The sequence below is a fragment of the Felis catus genome, chromosome B3, assembly GCF_018350175.1.
Source record: "Felis catus isolate Fca126 chromosome B3, F.catus_Fca126_mat1.0, whole genome shotgun sequence".
Taxonomy (NCBI): domain Eukaryota; kingdom Metazoa; phylum Chordata; class Mammalia; order Carnivora; family Felidae; genus Felis; species Felis catus.
In genome coordinates this window covers 40070606-40089508 of record NC_058373.1, presented here as the reverse complement: position 1 = coordinate 40089508, position 18903 = coordinate 40070606, and the positions used below count along the sequence as shown (strand labels likewise).

The following is an 18903-nucleotide window of genomic DNA, read 5'->3' as shown; positions in this document are numbered from 1 at the left end:
GCTCAGAGCCTGGAGCCTGCTTCAGATTCTGTGTCTCCCTCTCTCTGCCCCTCCCCTGCTAGCACTCTGTCTCTCTGTCTGGCTCTCAAAAATGAATAAAAACATTAAAAATTAAAGCAAACAAACATTAAAAATAAATCGTTGAAGACTTAACCAACTAAGCCCCCCAGGCACCCCTAAAGTACACTTTAAATGAGTGAATTGTATGTTATATAAATTATCAATAAATTGTATGCTATATAAAAAATCATGCTATGCTATGTAAAAAATCAATAAACCTGTTTAAAAGTTGTTTTCAGATACTCTTGTATGTATGAAATGTACTTTTTGCCTCATATTCAAGTTACAAGAATAAAATTAATGCAGTAAAATTGTCTTAACATACACTTCACAAGGATAATTTTATTTTTTAAACCAAAATTTAAAGCTTTAAACAATATTGTACCTATCATTATTTAGTACACTTATTTATTTATTTATATTAAATTTTTTTTTAATGTTTATTTTATTTCTGAGAGAGACAGAGCACGAGCAGGGGAGGGGCAGAGACAGAGGGAGACACAGAACCGGAAGCAGGCTCTAGGCTCCGAGCCGTCAGCAAAGAACCCGACTCGGGGCTCAAATTCACAAACTGTGTGAGATCATGATCTGAGCAGAAGTCAGACGCTCAACCACCTGAGCCACCCAGGTGCCCCTAGTACACTTATTTAAAATATATATGTAATGAGGCATATTAGTACACTTAATGAGGTATATTTAGTAGACTTATTTAAAATACACATGTAATAGGTATATCAAAATTAATTAAATAATTGGGACGCTTATATATAATAGAGTATTAATAATGCAACTTAGTACACTGATCACATGCCTGACCGTGTGTATATATAGTCGTGAGTCAGTGTGAGGTAGTGAAATACATTTTTATTTTTCCTTTGTATAGATGACAGAAATTTTTTGTTGTAACTTCCAAAATGTAGACTATTAAAAGAACCCATTAACTTCCATGAAGTTTTTGGAGATATAAAATCTGCAAACAACGATAAGCAAACAAACAGAATGATAAGTGATTCCTCATTTCATATATACAAATGACACCACAAAGTCTTCCAAGGAAATGGCTTATGGATTCATAACCTTACAGGTAGAAACACTGACAAACTTTAGGAAGCTAGAGAAGAGATTTGGAAACTGATGACCAAACCTGGTGAGGTGATTAGATGGTGCTTGTTTTCTGGCCTCAGAGCAAACACACTGGTAAGGTCAGTAGAAAGCATTTCTGGCACCATGGAAAGAATGGAAACTTGCCCCCAAGGCCTTATAAAATTTACAGGGAAGAGTTAATTTTCTGCTTCTAATCTTATGGTTCTAATTTGGCTCACCATTCAGCAAGGTCTTTGTGCATTTATTGATGCCTCTTTTGGATCTGTGAATTAAAACATGACACATAGAGGGGCCACCTGGATGGCTCAGTCGGTTAATCATCCAACTGTTGGTTTCCACTCAGGTCATGATCTCAAAGTTCTTGAGTTTGAGCCCCACATTGGGCTCTGTGCCGACAATGCTGAGCCTGCTTCGGACTCCCTCTCCTTCTCTCTCTGCCCCTTCCTTGCTCGCTCTCTCTGTCTCTCTTTTAAAAATAAAAAAAATAATAGTAAATAAATAAATAAATAAAACATGATACATAGAATAACACTTAAATAATTCAGGCTCGTAAATTGCATGAAATTGTTACCACCAGAATGAATCATCATACAATATTCATTTAGAAACTCTTCCCGAATATGCAAAGCTGGTTGAAAGGAATAATATTAATGTGATCATGAATACTTCTGGCAACGATGATTGTGTATGTTTTGTATGCCTACTTGCCTCCATTTTTAAGAAAATGCAGGGGTACCTGGGTGGCTCAGTCAGTTAAGTGTCTGACTCTTGATTCAGCTCAGGTCATGATCTCACAGTTTATGGGTTCCAGCCACACATGGGGCTCTGGGTGGACAACACGGAACCTGCTTGGGATCTTCTCTCTGCCCCTCCCCAGTTTGTGTGCGCGTGCTCTCTCTCTCTCTCTCTCTCTTTCAAAATAAATAAATAAATTTTAAAAGATGTAAAAAGTGATCAACTAGGTAAGAAATGTAATTAACACAGAGACAGCTTTTTTTTTTTTTTTTTTTTTTACCAAGACAGATCTTTAAAAATAATCTGAGACAAAAGGAGAGGCTTTAAAAGAAAAATTGTCAACTGAGGGTTTATGGGGGGTGGGAGGGACGGATGGGTGGGTGATGGGTATTGAGGGCACCTGTTGGCATGAGCACTGGGTGTTGTATGGAAACCAATTTGACAACAAATTTCATAATAAAAAAAAAAAAAAAAGGAAAAGAAAAATTGTCCCAAACCTGGTTGAGGAAAGAACTTTTCTCCTTTTTTAATGATTTAATTCACAACTTCCTTCTGGAAAGAAATTATGATTCCTGGTAAAAAAAAAAAATGCTTAGAAAATTTTCTGCTAAATTTAAGACAATTAAGACTTGTTCTAGAAAATGGTCACCCACCCACCCAACTGACACCAGTTAAGAGTCTTAGTGACCTTTTCATCCAACATTCTTCTCCTTTTAAAAATCTAGTCTAACAATGATTATCTAACCATTTACCAAAGGTGAATTTGTAAACTAGGAGTGCCAGAGGCCTTTCCCCTTATAGCAAGATTGTAATAAAACTTTAAATGGTCCTAACTAAAGTGTCAGAAGTGTTTTCTTTGGGGCACCTGGGTGGCTCAGTTGGTTAAGCATCTGACTCTTGATCTCAGCTCAGGTCATGACCTCATGCATGGTTTGTGAGTTGGAGCCCTGCATTGGGCTCTGCACCTACAGGCAGAGCCTGCTTGGGATTCTCTCTGCTTCTCTTTCTGTCCCTCCCCTGCTCATGAGCACACATGCACTCTTTCTCTCTCTCTCAAAAATAAATAAATAAACATTAAAAAAAAAAGTGTTTCCTTTAATGCTGGTGCCAACTATATGCTATGTAGTTCCACTGAAAGAATACTTGCTTGTGAAAGGTGATAACAACAAAATTCAGATAGATTAATACACAAGGCTTTCTTACCAAATGGTTAGTCATTCCTCACATTATTTAGCAATTCATTTTCAAACGAAGCTATTCCTACAGGGCTGTCTACGGGAATGATTAAACTTCACATGTCCCATATAATTAAAATGAAAGGCTGAGAGACTGATTTTATTCTGCTTACTCTTGGACTTTGATTTAGTCAGGAACTGAAGGAGATAACTGGTTAGACTGTAACCAGGAGCAAAAGGTCAAAGACAGAAAAGTGAGGATTATAAAGAAGGGTCAGCAACATAGAAAGTTTCAAATGCTTATAGCTAAGATGAAAGTGGTGGCTGCAGAATGTCCTCTCTTGGAGAAAGTACATACTTTGTTCCATTGACAGACACCAGTCTGCCCAAACTTCCAATACTTTGCAAATGTTCCTGAAATGCTTCCAGCAAGTTATGGATCTGCTGAAAAAGAATTTGCTCTCTTAGATCATTTTACTTCAGCATAAAGATGGCTTCCCTTTGGATACCCATCTCTTTTCTCAACCACCACCTTGCAGATGGAGGCATCAAGTCAGTGCTTAAGCACCAGTAATTTTGGACTTAATTGCCCTACCTTTTCAAAAAATGCCCCACTGATTCTACTATATGTTTCCTTCCTCCAGGTTTAATATAAAAATTGGCCCCTAGAAGAAATATGTGGTTCTGTTGGTATCATAATTTAACCCCTTCCCAGATCTTGAACATTTCATCCTTATCCATCCATCTCAGCTCCCATGTGTTGTCATTTCCTTACATCACTACTTTTAGATTTCCTTTGCTATTTATTTATTTATTTATTTATTTATTTATTTATTTATTTATTTATTTAGACAGTGCTTGTGTATGAGTGGGAGAGGATCAGGAGGGAGAGAGAATCCTAAGCAGGCTCAATGCCCAGAGCAGGGCTTGATCTCACCACTGTGAGATCATGACCTGAGCCAAAATCAAGAGTCCATCGTTTAACCAACTGAACCACCCAGATGCCCCTAGATTTCATTTTATGTTCCATTAAGTTTTCTTTACTGAGAAGAGAATGTGCTGCTATTGGGGACTTTCCAGAATTATTGTTTGAACTGAATTATTCAATTGGCTTCTGAGTATGTGATGCTTATGAAAATGGAGGTAAAAACAAACAAGGGCTTGTCTGCCCTTCCTGGCATCAGCTGATGATAGATGGCCCACTCCAAGGAGCAGAACAGGCTGACCTGGAAATACAGAGCAGTCTCCACTACCTTGATGCTTCTGCTGGCTGTCAGCCTCGAGGGCATCATATCTTCAGTGTGAGAAGCAGGAGAGTGAGGGCAGGAAGATGCTTATCCTTAGACCCTGGAGCAGGGCAGGACCCTACCTGGTACCTTAACCCTGGGCTGAGATTAAAGTGTCCTGAGCGGAGGAGTCAAGACCCTGGACAACTCAGTGTGTATTTTTCTATTTTCACCACCCATTGTTATTAGGAAAAAAGTCCTTTTTCATGGTGGGTATTTTTTTTTAACATTTTTTTTTAAAGCATCAAGAGTCTGATGCTCAACCAACTGAGCCACCCAGGAGCCCCTCTTTTTCTTTGTTTTGTTTTTGTTTTAAAACAGAAAAGCTAACTGGTTGGGCCAGGGGAAAATCTCCTGAGTTTAAAGGGCCTGTGTTTTGTCATCACATAAGTGGCTCCTCTTGATAACAATTTCTAAAATACCTTTCTTTTTTACTTCTTTTTGAAGCTTATACAGTTTGATAAGAAAAAGAGGTCCACATGACAAGCTCAGGGGTGCATGGCTGGTTGTAGCAAGGATGAACAGGATTAGAACTTAGTTCTTCTAATGCTATGGTATTCACTTATTCAGCAGTTATTAGCCACAAATAATGTATGTATTAGTTACAGTACTAGCTAGATTTTTGTAGTGAAGAGATCCCAAGCACATGATTCGACCTCGAATCATGTCAAAGTTTACTTCTCTCACATAGAACACTCCAGAGGTAGTCAGTTGGTCCAGGGAAGGTAGGCTGCTCTGCTCCATGAGGTCATTCAGGGAGCCAGATTCCTTTATCTCATTGCCTGGGTCCACAAACTTTCTCTGTAAAGGGCCAAAGAGTAAACATTTAGGCTTTGCAGGGCATACAATCATTGTCACAACTGCTTGATTCTGCTAATGTAGTGTGAAAGCAGCCATAGACATTATGTAAGCAAATGGCATGGCCATGTTCCAATACAACTTTATTTACAAAAATAAGCCGCAGGTCAAATTTGGCTCATAGGTTGTAATATAATGACCTCTGTCCTTAAATGTCCTATTCACCATTTTATCTGTATTCAAGACAATGGAAAGAAGTAGATGGGTTGAAATTTTTCTTCTGAAAACAAGATCCATAGATAAAAAATACTGTGACATAGTCACACAATGGAATACTATGTAGATAAGAATGAATGAACCACAACTATACACAATAACATGGATGAATGCTATAAGTTTAATGCTGAGCCAAAGAAGCCAGACACAAAAGATTTCATACTTGATTGATTCAATTTACATAAAGTATAAAACTAAGCCAAACTAATCTATGGTATTAGAAGTCAGAATAGTGGTTGCCTTTGTGGGGGATAGTGACAAGAAGTGGACACAAGAAAACTTCTGAGTTCTGGCAATGCTTTATTTCTTAAGGCCCCCGTGACATTCCTCCAAGACAGACAGGGAGGATAGTGGAAGATTCAGGTCAAGGAGTCACTCCAGGGACCCACACTGGAGTAGCTATCCAGCTCACAGCCATGGTTATGCGATGGGCATGAGATTTGAGCCATCCAAGGTACCTCACCTCCCGGCCATAACAACTGATCCAAAACATGGATATATGATCAGGGCCAGGACAAATAGAGCCCTTTTTGAGGAACTGCCAAACTGGATCTGAGAAAAGGGACTTCCTTCCCTTCCATCCATAAAGATATGAGCCTGGATTTCCTGCAGCCTGGTCCAGGTTCTTGGAGATGACTAGCCCGTGGGAACAAGGAGCCTGATATCCAGAAAGAAGCAGGGAGAGAGCTGAAGAGAGAAAGAGCTAAGGATCTTCAGGCTCTTGGTTCCAGCTATCCCTAAGGTCAGCTCCACCCTGCCTTTCCCAGTTATATGAGCCAATAAATTCCTTTTGAATTCCTTCTGTGCTTAAGAGAATTAGTGTTGAGTTCCTCTCTCATGAAAACTACCATCTGCCTTTCTCCTCAAAATGCACGCTGAATCAGAGCACTTCTTATTGTCTCCATGGTCACTATCCTGATCCAAACCACTGCTGTCTCTTGCCGGGACGAATGCAACAGTCTTCTAGTTCCTCTTTTGCTCTTTTACAATCCATTCTCCACCCAGCAGGCCAAGTGATCTTAGATAAATGTCAGTCAGACCACGTTACTTCCTGTCTAGTGATTTCTCATCTCACCCAAACCCATCCTGTTTTACAAAGCTCTGCATAATCTGCTTCTAACTTTATCTCTGGTCACTTCCCCTTATCACTATCTCTCAACTCCTTTACCCCCTCCCCCACTTTTTTCCTCAAACTCATTATGCTCATTATTTCTTCAGTGCCTTTGCACCTGCTGTCCCAGATCTTTGCATGGGCCTTGGCATTCGGTTTTTAGCATAGTCATATAGGAATCACATTTCCCCCACCCAATCTCTCTCTATATCATTTTGTTGTTTAAATTATTCACAGAAATTGTCACCAGCTGAAATGATCTTGTTTTTGTTTACTTTTTTATTGCTTGTCCATCCCTCCCCTAAAGAGAGAGCTCCAGGAGAGCAGTGTCTTTGTATCCATGTATCCATGCAGGAGGTGCTCAAGTAGTATTTACTGAAAGAATGAATGAGTTAGGAAATGATGAGGAGCTGGGGTTCCGTGTAGGACTAGGTTCTCCTAGTGGGTCTCCTTTTCTCTGCACCACGCCGTCATCCACATCGTTAACCAGTATTTTTTTTTAAAATTTTTTTCAACGTTTTTATTTTTATTTTTGGGACAGAGAGAGACAGAGCATGAACGGGGGAGGGGCAGAGAGAGAGGGAGACACAGAATCAGAAACAGGCTCCAGGCTCTGAGCCATCAGCCCAGAGCCCGACGCGGGGCTCAAACTCACGGACCGCGAGATCGTGACCTGGCTGAAGTCGGACGCTTAACCGACTGTGCCACCCAGGCGCCCCCGTTAACCAGTATTAACCTAGAGAGGAACTTGGACCTGTCACCTGACCTCACTCAATTTGTTTGCCCATTTGTGAAATGGGAACTCCTTGCTGAGCCAACTCCAAAGACTGTTGGAGATGCAAGAAGCCAGTGGGTGGGAAAGCCCAGAGCCCACTGACAATCAGAATCAAATGGGTCTGGGGGCACCTGGGTGGCTCAGTCGGTTAAGTGTCTGACTTTGGCTCAGGTCATGACCTCACAGTTTGTGAGTTCGAGCCCTGCATCAGGCTCTGTGCTGACAGCTCAGAGCCTGGAGCCTGCTTCAGATTCTGTGTCTCCCTCTCTGTCCCTCCTCAGCTCACTCTCTCTCTCACGAAACTAAACATAAAAAATAAAAAAAATAAAAAAAAAAAATCAAATGGGTCTGGCCTTGCTCTGCTTCCCCACCAAGTCCTTCCCGCTTGATGCTGTTCAACCTAGTCTGTGGAATTCATCCTCTCTGGGTCACTTGCCTTGCCTCCCCCAACACTTAGCCCTCCAAAGGTCTTATTTTACAACTTCTTGTAGGGAATTTACACAAGACCATGACCTTCACTGTGAGAAAGCACAGGCTATAAAAGGCCAGGCTTGGCTCCCAGCTCTGTGGTTAAATATTGATACTAGCAGGAAACAGAGGCCTGGGGCGGGTATACCACATATCCCCCTGCAGTAATGGAACCCCCAGACTGAGGGTCTTCCCCAGCCCAAGACAGTCCACATGTTTTCTCTTTACTTCAGATCAACATATAGGAAGGAAAGTATGGAGCTGCTGGCTCTTGCAGATCGTGAAAGCCAGGAGGAGCCTGTTTGTCATCTAAGGCTACTCATTCAAGAGGTCATTCACCCTGGAGTGACAGAGGAGGTTCCAGGCCTGGGCGTGTGCTAAGGGCAGAGCTACCAGCTGGGCCCCACTGCCACAGGCTCTACAGCACTGTTCCCCCAGGTGACGGCTGTGACGGGTGCTCAGGCGCAGAGACCATCCAGTGCTCCGGTAAGGGGAGGACATAGAAACCAACGCTGCTCCCAGCAGCAGATCAAGGCAGGCCCAGAAGTCAGATCCCAGGTGAGTGTCATCAACCTCCCATGGGGATGGGTGGCTTGGGCTCTTTGGCAGGAATCATGGTCCCATGGCAGATGGTTAAGCCCTGTGTAAAACACAGGAATCTCCCAGAGGGGCCTAAGGAGACATAACTAAATGCAATGGGATATCCTGGATGGGACCCTGGAATAGGAAAAAAGACATTCACAGAAAAATAAAAGCCAAATAAATCATGAAGTTTAGTTAATAATTAAAAAAATTTTTTTTAAATGTTTATTTATTTTTGAGAGAGACAGAGACAAAGCATGAGTGGGGGAGGGGCAGAGAAAGAGGGAGACACAGAATCCGAAGCAGGCTCCAGGCTCCGAGCTGTCAGCACAGAGCCCGATGTGGGGCTCAAACCTACGAGCTGTGGGATCATGACCTGACCTGAAGTCGGACGCTTAAGTGACTGAGCCACCCAGGTGCCCCTAGCTAATAATTTTTTTAAAGCAGGTATATTAATATACATATATATAAAGCAGGTATATTAATGCCCATTCTAGAAGGAAACTGGATAAGCGCTCTGAAGGAAACGTGTCCTTTGTTCCTGTGGCCTCTAACACAAGCAGGGAGGGCTGGCTCTCAGTTCTAGGCTTGTATTCATGTTGTCATTGTTTGTTTGTTGGCGTATGTTTATTATAACAATATTATACATATTTAAAGCACACATTCCACTGTGGACATCAGCCCACATGCAGATTTGTACACCACTGTCTTGTCCACTGTGGCTTTATAGTAAGTCTTGAAGTCAGGTAGCATCAGTCCTCTGATGTTTCTCTTCTCCTTCAGTGTTATGTTGACTAACTCTGGGTCTTCCTCTCCATATAAACTTTACAATCAGTTTGTCCATATCCATAAAATAACTTGCTGGGATCTTGGATTGATACTGCACTGAATCCATAGATCACTGGGAAGAACTGACATCTTATTAGTTCCATTAATTAAACATCCAAAATTGGAGCTGTTGTCTCAAAAGATAGAATATATACAAACACTAAAAAAATACAAGTATGCTAAATATATACTTAAAATATACATACAAAATACATTCATTAAAAATATATAATTACATGTATTGTTTGCATGAAGGTAGTGTGTACTCATGAGAAACGTATACAGTACAGAAATGTTCAAAGTGAACACCCCACATATCCAGGCCCCATCCACTTCCCCAGAAAGAGTCAGTGTTGGCTATCTTGACCTTCACGCTCTTTTCTCTGTGGGTCTGGGGGGGTCTGCATATGTGACAGGAGCCTATGGCCAATGTTGGTAGTTAATCCAGACCCTCCTGCATCTGAGACTGGACAGAAAATCACAACCCTTCTTAGCAAGTGCTCTGGACAGATAGCTGGAGCTGGAACAGCAAATCATACATTAGCCATTCCTGTAACTTTGTCTTTTCCTTATTCAACAGATGTTCAGTAAGTAATGAGTAAGTAGGTAGTAAGCTTCCAAGTCCAGGAAAGTCTAAAAAAGATCTTTCTTGGGGGCGCCTGGGTGGCTCACTGTCATCTCAGGTTTTGATCTTAGGGTCATGAGTTCAAGCCCCACATTGGACTCCACGTTGGGCATGGAGCCTACTTAAAATTTTTTAAAATAATAAAATAAAATAAAATAAAATAAAATAAAATAAAATAAAATAAAATAAAATAAAACAAAACACTTTCTTTCTCCTTGACTTCCATCTCTATCTTGACATGCAAATGATCATTCATATATGAAAAACTTAGCTCAGTATTTAAAAAAAATTTTTATAAGTTTATTTATTTTTGAGAGATAGAGACAGAGAATGAGCAGGGGAGGGGCAGAATGCAAAGCAGGCTCCAGGCTCTGAGCTGTCAGCACTGAGCCCGACGTGGGGCTCGAACCCATGAACCGTGAGATCATGACCTGAGCTGAAGTCGGACGCTTAACCTACTGAGACACCCAGGTGCCCCAAACTTGCTTAGTATTATATTTGTGTCAAAATATTTCCCCTCAAAATATGTAGATGCTTCTTTATTTCTCGCAGAGCATTTAGAGTTGGAGAAAAACTCTGATGTCAATCCTTTTACTAGTACTTTGTTTTTCTAGTTGGCTGTTTGCCATCCAGCTATCTTTGGATGTTCCTGACTGAGCGTCCAAAGCTATTGCAGAAAGCCATATCAGAAGAGGGGCGCTTGAGATTGTCTCCGAGACCCTCTGTTCTCTTTTTGTGTTTGTTTTTGGTTAGCCCCATGACGTTTTCACCGTGGGTCTGTTCAAAACTCTTCTGTTTTACTTCTTTACTTTTATTTCCATTCCTGCCCCCTTTTTCCTCTTCCCCCAGAGATAACTATCCTAATATGTGTAATGTGTATCTTTTTTAAAAAATGTGTTTTGTAAAACGTGTAGTTTTGTGTGCATATATTTTGAATTTTCATAAGTGGTATGGCATGCCCCCTATCTGTTGGGGATAATTTCTTTGGGATATATACATACTCAGGAGCAGAACTGCTGTGTCGTGAGTCGTGTACACTTTGGCTGATTTGCTCTAGATGGCGGCCTGTCTACATGCCCTCTGTTAGTGGCTAAGGCTATAGTCCCAGAGCTCTACCAACACATAGCATTATCTACCATTTAAACTATGTCCATCAGATAGATGTCAAGTGCTATTTCATTTTTGTTTTAATTTTCATTCTTTTGATTACCAAAAGATTGATCACTTTTTCATATGCTTGCTAGCCTTTGGGTTTCTGATTTTGTAAGTTGCCTGTTTATATCCTTTATCTTTTATTACGGTTCCTATCTTTTTCTTGTTAATTTGCAAGAATTCTTTGTATACTCTAGATATCAGTCTTTTCTTGATTTTAAGCGTCATCAATATCTTATCCCAACTGGAAATGTGCTTGTTACTTTATTGAGGGTATTCTTCATTGAACGGATAATCTTATTTTTGATATAATCAAATCCATCAGTTTTTTGTTATTGAAGATTTGAGCTTTTAAGAAGTCCTACCTTGCTTCTATTAACTTATATTTTTTCCTCTTCCAATTAGGTCTTTAATTTTGGAGTCTACTTCAGTTTGCTATTTGTTAGATGTGCACCTCGTCTTCCTTTTCTTCATCAGTAGCTAGTTTCCCTGACATCATCCACTGAACAATTCCTCCTTTACCTACTAGTGTGTCCAGTTCCCACGTGTACATAGGTCTCTATGAAATCTCTGTTCTGATCCGTTGGTATAGTGATTTGGTCTTGTGTCAAAACCATATTTTAAAAATTTGTTTAGAGAGAGATTGAGAGAGCACGTGAGTGGGGGAGAGGGACAGAGGGAGAGAGAGAAAGAGAATCTTAAGCAGGCTCCAGGCTTAGCTCGGGGCCTGATGCCGGTTCCATCCCACAACCCTTGGATCATGACCTTAGCCAAAATCAAGAGTCAGACATTCATGTGACGGAGCCACCCAGGTACCCCCAAACCACATTTTTTATCACTGTGTCTCAACCTCTAGTGGGGTCAGTCTCTCCTCTTTTTTTTTTAAGATTGACTTAGCTACTTTTATATGTTTACTTTTTCCATGTAAATGTTAGAATAAGTTTATCAAGATCCTCAAAAAGTCCAACTAGAATTTTGATTGAAATTGTATTGGATTAATAGATTAACTTGGGGATAATTGACATGTTCATAATATATTTATCCTTTCCAAAATCATAGATGTCTCTCCATTTATTCAGACCAACTTTTTTTTTTGTCCTACAGTTTTAATTTTCTTCATAGAGGTCTTTTCTATGCTTGGAAAAGTTTATCTAGATGCTTTATGGCTTTGATGCTATTATGAGTGGCGTCTCATTTTTATTGAATTTTCCAATTTCACTAATATTGTGAGAAATGCTATTGAACTTGTATATAGCAACTTTACTAAATGCTTCTATTAGTTCTAATTGTGTGTCTTTCTAAGTAGATAATCTTGTCATCTGAGAATTATGAGTTTTACATCTTTCCTATCAAATTTTACACTTTATTTATGTATTCATGTATTTAACTGAATCTATATTACATATAATATTGTGTAAATTTCATGTGTACATTAGTTTGATACATTTATATATTGTAATATGATTGTCTTTGTAATTGTATTTATCACATTACATAATTATAGCATAATATTATTGTCTATTTTATGCATTAGATCACTATGGCTTATGTACTACTAGTTGCAAGTTTGTACCCTTAAATAATATAAAGCTTATCTCCCCCCCAACATTTCCTGGCAACTACCATTTCCCTCCATTTTTTACAAGTTTGACTTTTAAAATTTTTTTTATTTTTTATTTTTATTTTTATTCATTTTTTTAAGTTCTTTATTTTGAGAGAGAGAGAGAGAACATGAGCAAGATGGGGCAAAGAGAGAGAGAGAGAGGGAGAGAGAGAATCCCAGGCAGGCTCCATGCCTAGCATGGAGCCCAACCCGGTGCTCGATCTCACAAACCATGAGATCATGACCTGAGCCAAAACCAAGAATCAGGCACTTAACTGACTGAGTCACCCAGGTGCCCCTAAGTCTTTTTTTTAGAATCCACATAAAAGTTATATCATACAAGCTTCTAATGTCAAACTGTCCTTCCATTCCTGGTATTAAGCTTCCTTGGTAATGATTTTCTTAATACATTGTTGAATTTGAGCAATTAGTACTTTATTTAGGATTTTTTCATCTACTTTCATAAGTGAGTGGGCCTATCATCTTTTCTTTTTGCATGGTCTTCATGTAGTTTTGAAACCAGTGTTAAAAGAACAATCCAATTGGTGCTGTTCATTTTGGGGACAACTTATTTAAAGTAAGAATTATCTGCTTATTGAGAGTTTATTAGAACTCACAATTAAAGCCATCTAAACCTGGACTTTATTTTTCTGAGAGTTTCAAGTATCTTGTCTAGTTTTGACATTTTCTATTTTTCTAGAAATTCATCCATTTCTGGTTTGTCAAGTTTATTAGTATATAGTTCAAAATACATTTAAAAAAATTATTTGAGAGAGAGTGAGAGAACAGGGGAGGGGGAGAGAGAGAGGGAGAGAGAGAATCCCAAGCAGGCTCTGCACTGTCAGCACAGACCCCCACACAGGGCTTGAACTCATGAACCATGAGATCATGACCTGAACCAAAATCAAGAGTTGGATGCCAGGTGCCCCAGGTTCAAAACACATTTCTATATATTTAAATCTCTGGTCTAACTTTGTTTCTATTTGTATCTTTTCTCTTTTTCTGGATCAATCTTGCCAGAGATTTATTTATAAATATATTTTTAAAAAACAGGTTTTTGGTTTTGTTCATCTTGTCAATTCCCCCCTGCCTTGATTTCATTGATTTCTACCTCTATTTTTATTATTTCCTTTTTTGTTCTTCAGAGGACCCAGGGATTTGCCTAGAAAAATTAACCAGAGGCAGAGCCAGATGAGGGGCCAGCCCCTTGGTCTTAGATCAAGGCTCACTTCCCATGGCCTGAGGCCTCCTGTCAGGATCCCAGAACAGCTGGGAGAATCAGCAGCCACAGCCGGGCCCCAGCCTGGGCACAGACCTGGGATGTATCATACAGAAGCCTCATGTGTCTAGTCAGAACTGAGACATGCAATAAGTGTAAAATTTACACCCAATTTCAAAGACCTGGTACAAAAAAATGCAAAATATCTCAACCATTTTTATATTGATTACATTGAAATGGTACTTTTGGGGATATGTTGGATTAAACAAAATATGTTGGATTAAACAAAGTTAATTGTACCTATTTCTTATTTTAATCTGGAGAGTGGGAATTTTTGTATGAAGTAGTAATAGCACAGGTAGTACAAGAATACGTCAAGCACGATGTGTGACTGTTTTGAGACTGACTGAGGTTTGGTAAACACAATTAGCTTAACCTGTTTTGTTTTGTGGGAATGGAAACAGGCTCAAATTAAGGAAGGGGAGCATGAGTTCAGTTTTTTCTGTTGCAAATGGCAGAAAAACAATTCTGACAACATGTCCAAAAAAGAAAAAGAAAAAGAAAAAAGAGAAAGAAAAAAAAAGTCATCAGAGGTTTGCTGAGGACTGACCAATCTGGCCTAGGAATGGTGATGGAGAAAGAGGAGAGCCCAGCTTTCAGTAGCAGGAGCTGGCGACTACCTTTCTCTGGCACTTTTTCCTATTCTCAGCTCTGTGTCTCAGGTCTCCAGAAGAGAGGCTGATAGGCCCAGGCTTTGTGGGGGAGACAGGAGCCTGTGATAGGCTATTACATGGCATCAATGGTGAGAGGTGGGACAATTTGCTAAGAAACCCGGGTGACCTAGTGCGTTGGGCTGCAGAAGCTGGATGGGGATGCTGGGCAGGCAAAAATGAAAAATGTCCCTTACAAGGGTCCCACAGCCTGCCAGCGACTCAATCCTCCTTACTCCCAGGTCAGTGCTCCTCTCCACACATGCTGAGTCTCAATAAATATTTGAGTGTCACCCACTTCAATGGTTTCTGCCTCTCCAGACCCTACCTGCCCTGAGGCAGTCTTGGTCCAGTAACTCTGCGCCAGAGGAGAGCTGGGTTAGGGTAGTAAGGGAGGTCAAACTGGGGTGGGGTATCCATCCATGCTCTCTGCTTTGTTTCCAAGGGTCTTCAGGGCTTTGCTCAAGGGCCAGAACCTAGGAGGCCAGGTGGGCAGCTTGGGAACAAAGGGGCCTAAGGATTTCATTGTCAGAAACGTATCCCAACCGTGAACAGGGGCATGGACCACAATGACGGGGTCATCCAAGCTCCAGCTGGCACCGTGGTGCCTCAGGAACTGCTGAAAGAAATGCTTTGGTTTTTTCGAGTAGAAGATGGTAAGTGGTGGGGGACTGGTGGGGGGTGGGGGTCTGTCCTCAACACAGAGTGGAATCTGGCTGAAGCCCCCTGACACAGCCTCATCCTTCAGGCTGCACATGTCCTCCAAGGTGGGGACCGAGGCTGAGGGGTCTTAATTCCCCAAGGGGTCTGGCCTACCCGCACCCTCCTCTCCTTGGGGTGTGGTCATTCATTCACTCATTTATTCAATCGTTCACAAGTATTTATTAATTTCCTTCTGTGCAGCAGGCACTGTTCTCAGCACTGAGGTTACAGCAGTGAATAAAGCACAAATGTCCATGCCCTCATGGAGCATACATTCTAATGAAAAAGAAAAGAAACCAGACACACAAGTAAAATGCATAGTATGTTGGTGATGAGTAATAAGGAGAAAAACTAAGCACAGAAAGGGAATAGAAGTGTAGGTACTATGGTCAAGGAAGGCCTCACTAAGATGCTCTTGTTTGCATAAAGGCTTATTGGAGATGAAATGATTAGCCACGCAGATTATGTGTGGGAAGAACATTCCTGGCAGGGGAACAGCTAATGCAATAGCTTTGAGGCTGGACTCTGCCTCACTTTGGCACTGTGTGGACAGATCTTATTATCCAAATTCAGATTAGCCACTTCAGGTGTTCTCTTTCGGCAGTTGTGGAACAGTTTTACAGCCATCCCTTCCTTCCCACCCCCAGCCTCCTTTCCTTCCTTCCTTTCCTCACACTGCACAGGGCTGGCCTCTGGCACAACTCTGAAGAGTGTGAAGTTTATGTCCACCCACACCCCGCTTTCCACATGATTATCCAACTGCCGTGCTGTCCCTCTTTAGATTAGGGCTTCTGTAGAGCAGAAATCATGCCTCCCAGTCTCTCTCCCCCACAACTGAGTTCCTGCAGGGCAGGGGTCTCTCTACAACACCCGGCCTACAGCAGAGGACGATTAGTGCTGTGAGCTGAGGCCCCAACTGTTGGTGGGCCTGAGGGGCACCCAGCCTCTCCTCAAGGCTCCATTCTGTGTGTCCTTCCCCAGCATCTCCTTGGAATTATTCCATCTTTGCCCTGGTGGGTGTGGTGATTGTGATAAGCATCGTCCTCCTGAGAAAGAGCATCCAGGCAAACAGGTGAGGAGCTGGCCTAGGGGTGGTCTCTGGGGAGGTGGGGAAATCTAGGGAGGGGTCACATAGGGGCTTGGCTTACCACCCTTTGGGACAGCAAAATGCAGCCTTTGGGTCCTTTGACAACACAAAGCTGTTGAAAAACTACCCCCTGTCCCTGGCCAGCAAGCAGAGGACAGGATCTCTGGTTCTGGAGTCACATAGGTCTGGGTTCAAATCCCAGCTCTGCCACTCTCACAAGTGAGTAAGAGATTCTGATACAAAGGGTCTGGGGTGGTCATTGGCATTTTGCTAAATTCCCTGGATGATAAACTTCCAGGGCTGACTTTTGAGAGCTCCTTGAGGACACAGACCACATCTGACTCAATTTTGTTTCCCCAAGCGACTGGCAGTGTTGGGTTCTAGAAATGATTCAATAAATGCTTGGTTCACACATCTTCCTCCCTCCCTCCCTCCCTCCCTTCCATTTTTCTTTCAACAATTACTATATACCCACCAGTCATCACTATCAGTAACTTTCAAACAAAAATAATGAGAACCCTTCCCTCATATCTGTACCATGTTTTACAATTTGAAAAGTATCTTCACATTCTCTCATTTGACCCTCAAGACAGCTCTGTAAGGTAGGGCAGGCACAAGTTATTTATTTCCATTGTACAGAATAAGGTAATTGAGGATCTAAGGAAGTGTTGGCCTAGCTTCTGTGCTCTTCCTTCTATGCTTTTATATTATGCATGAATTTTCTTCACAGTTCTGCTATAAAGTAAAAAACAAAAAACAAACCCAGTGCCCTTTGTTCACACTGAGAACTAGTACTTATGAATTGCTGTGGCCTCATTCACTACTCATTCTGCAGGTAAGAGCTGAGCACCTGCTCAGTGCCAAGCTCTGTTCTGAGAGTGGGAGCCACAGTCACGGGCAAGAGGGATTCAGCCCCTGCCTTATAGAATTTACAGTTTGGTAGAGGGACAAGTGTAGTTCAGAGTGACAGGTGCTCAGTACGGGACATACAGAGTACAGTGGGAGCACAGTAGTGGGATCTGGGGCCTTCAGGGCAAAGAGATAGAGGGAGAATGGGCCAAGGAAGCTTTCCAGACTGAGGGACAGCAGATATCAAGCTTGACATGCTAGAGGAGGAGGGCCCAGCCATGTGGCAGTGGGATGGGGATAGAGGGAGGACAAGAAGGGGGCAGGACCCAGAATGTATGGGTCCTGGGGGCCATTCCAAGGTATTCAGGTTCTAGCTCATGGGCACTGGGGAGCCAGGGAATAGCTTTGAACAGGGACATGAAAGTCTTATGTTTTAGCAAGGTTAGTCTGGATGCAGGACATAAGAGGAACCAAAGGGATATAGCTTCTAAAAAGGTGACCTTGCCTTTCTTACCCTGTCAGGAGGCATTGCCCTCAACAAGGTCAACTCAGGAGCAAAGTGGCCGTCCATGGGAAAGGCAGACAATGAGCTACTCCTCCTGGGGCCCAAGCAGATTCTCTGGGCAGTCAGCTCTTACCACAGCTCGGTCCCTCTACTCTTTTACCTTGAGTAAAACCACCTTCGGGGAGATGACATTTAGGGGAGTTACTGGAAGGAAGGCTGGGTCTTGAATGCCAGGTTAAGGACATGGGCAGTCGGGAGCCACTAAAGATGCTTGAGTTAAGGCGTGATGTGTGCACACTGCGGTTTTAGAAACATGACTGGTGCATGGGGGCTGGTTTGGAAAAGCAAGGACCTAGAAGCAGGAAGATTACTTGGGAATTTCCCTAAAGTAGTTTGTCTGAGGTTGGGGTGGGATGAGGGTGGAGATGGGGTGTGGGGTAACAAGCACCTGCACTAAGTAGAATGAAGTCCTGGGATAGAGAATGTGTGGGTTGGCGAAAAGAACACGGAACCCAGAGTCAGGAGACTTAAATGCACGTCTAAGGTATGTGCTTTTTTGACCTTTTTGAGCCACATGTCACCTTGAAGGGGAGCCTGTAGCAATAATAGTTGAGCTCATGGTGGCAATGAGGATCTGGGGAGACGATGCACTGGTGAGTATAAACTGTTTCTCTGCCAAAAGAACATCACACTATCTTGGCTTTCTCCCCCAGCAGTTCCCAGAACTGCCCACTGGATTTTCCACCTCGCTAGTCCACTTGCGAGACCTAGTCTTGCCCCAGCCCCTCAGTCCCCCAGCTCAGGGAACCCCGATTCAACAGCGTGTTCTCTCCTCCCAGAAATCAAAAGATACTGAAGAAAAACAAACCGGAAACAACAACTCTGGAAGTCCAAGACTTGGCTGAGGCCGGAGCCAGAGAGGACAACAACCTGAACATGCTAAGAGAGACTTTGCTCTCAGAAAAGCAAAATTTGGCCCAGGTGGAAACTGAGTTAAAAGGGAGAAAGGTGCCACTCGTTCTCCTTCCAGACCCACAAGAATCTGAGAGCTAAGAGGGGTCCAGAGCACTGCCCCATGTTGTCAGCAGATTCAGTGAATGAACTGCAATCAAAATATTGTTATGAAAAAAAAACCCTCCCTTTTTATTAAAATGCATCTGAAGTGGGCATTTGGAAATGCAGTTGGTTCCAATGGGGGTGGTTCAACACAAGGGGCTTGGAGCAAAATCGCAAAATCCATAGCCGGCCTGTGG

At 42.0% G+C, this 18903-nt stretch overlaps 1 protein-coding gene across 3 annotated transcripts; it reads left to right on the top strand.

The window, feature by feature from the left end:
• Positions 1 to 7776: 7776 nt before the first annotated feature.
• Positions 7777 to 18817, top strand: SLC51B (solute carrier family 51 subunit beta). Of its 3 annotated transcripts, none has more exons than XM_019832234.3 (4): positions 7777 to 8346; positions 15063 to 15163; positions 16191 to 16281; positions 18490 to 18817. In XM_019832234.3, exons 2-4 carry the CDS (start codon positions 15067 to 15069, stop codon positions 18701 to 18703), a joined length of 402 nt encoding a protein of 133 aa, XP_019687793.1. In that variant the 5' UTR covers positions 7777 to 8346; positions 15063 to 15066; the 3' UTR covers positions 18704 to 18817. The 3 variants fall into 3 exon arrangements, with proteins under 3 accessions (XP_019687793.1, XP_003987085.1, XP_044915094.1); XM_003987036.6 differs by having other exon boundaries at positions 7778 to 8346; positions 14952 to 15163; XM_045059159.1 differs by lacking the exon at positions 7777 to 8346 and having other exon boundaries at positions 13627 to 15163.
• Positions 18818 to 18903: the final 86 nt, after the last annotated feature.

Bases quoted from the DNA above. Each gene is read 5' to 3' on its own strand.
- SLC51B (XM_019832234.3), top strand. From the start codon at position 15,067: ATGGACCACAATGACGGGGTCATCCAAGCTCCAGCTGGCACCGTGGTG. The intron at 15,164-16,190 runs GTAAGTGGTGGG...GTCCTTCCCCAG, and splicing joins GTTTTTTCGAGTAGAAGATG to CATCTCCTTGGAATTATTCC. The intron at 16,282-18,489 runs GTGAGGAGCTGG...CTCTCCTCCCAG, and splicing joins AAGAGCATCCAGGCAAACAG to AAATCAAAAGATACTGAAGA.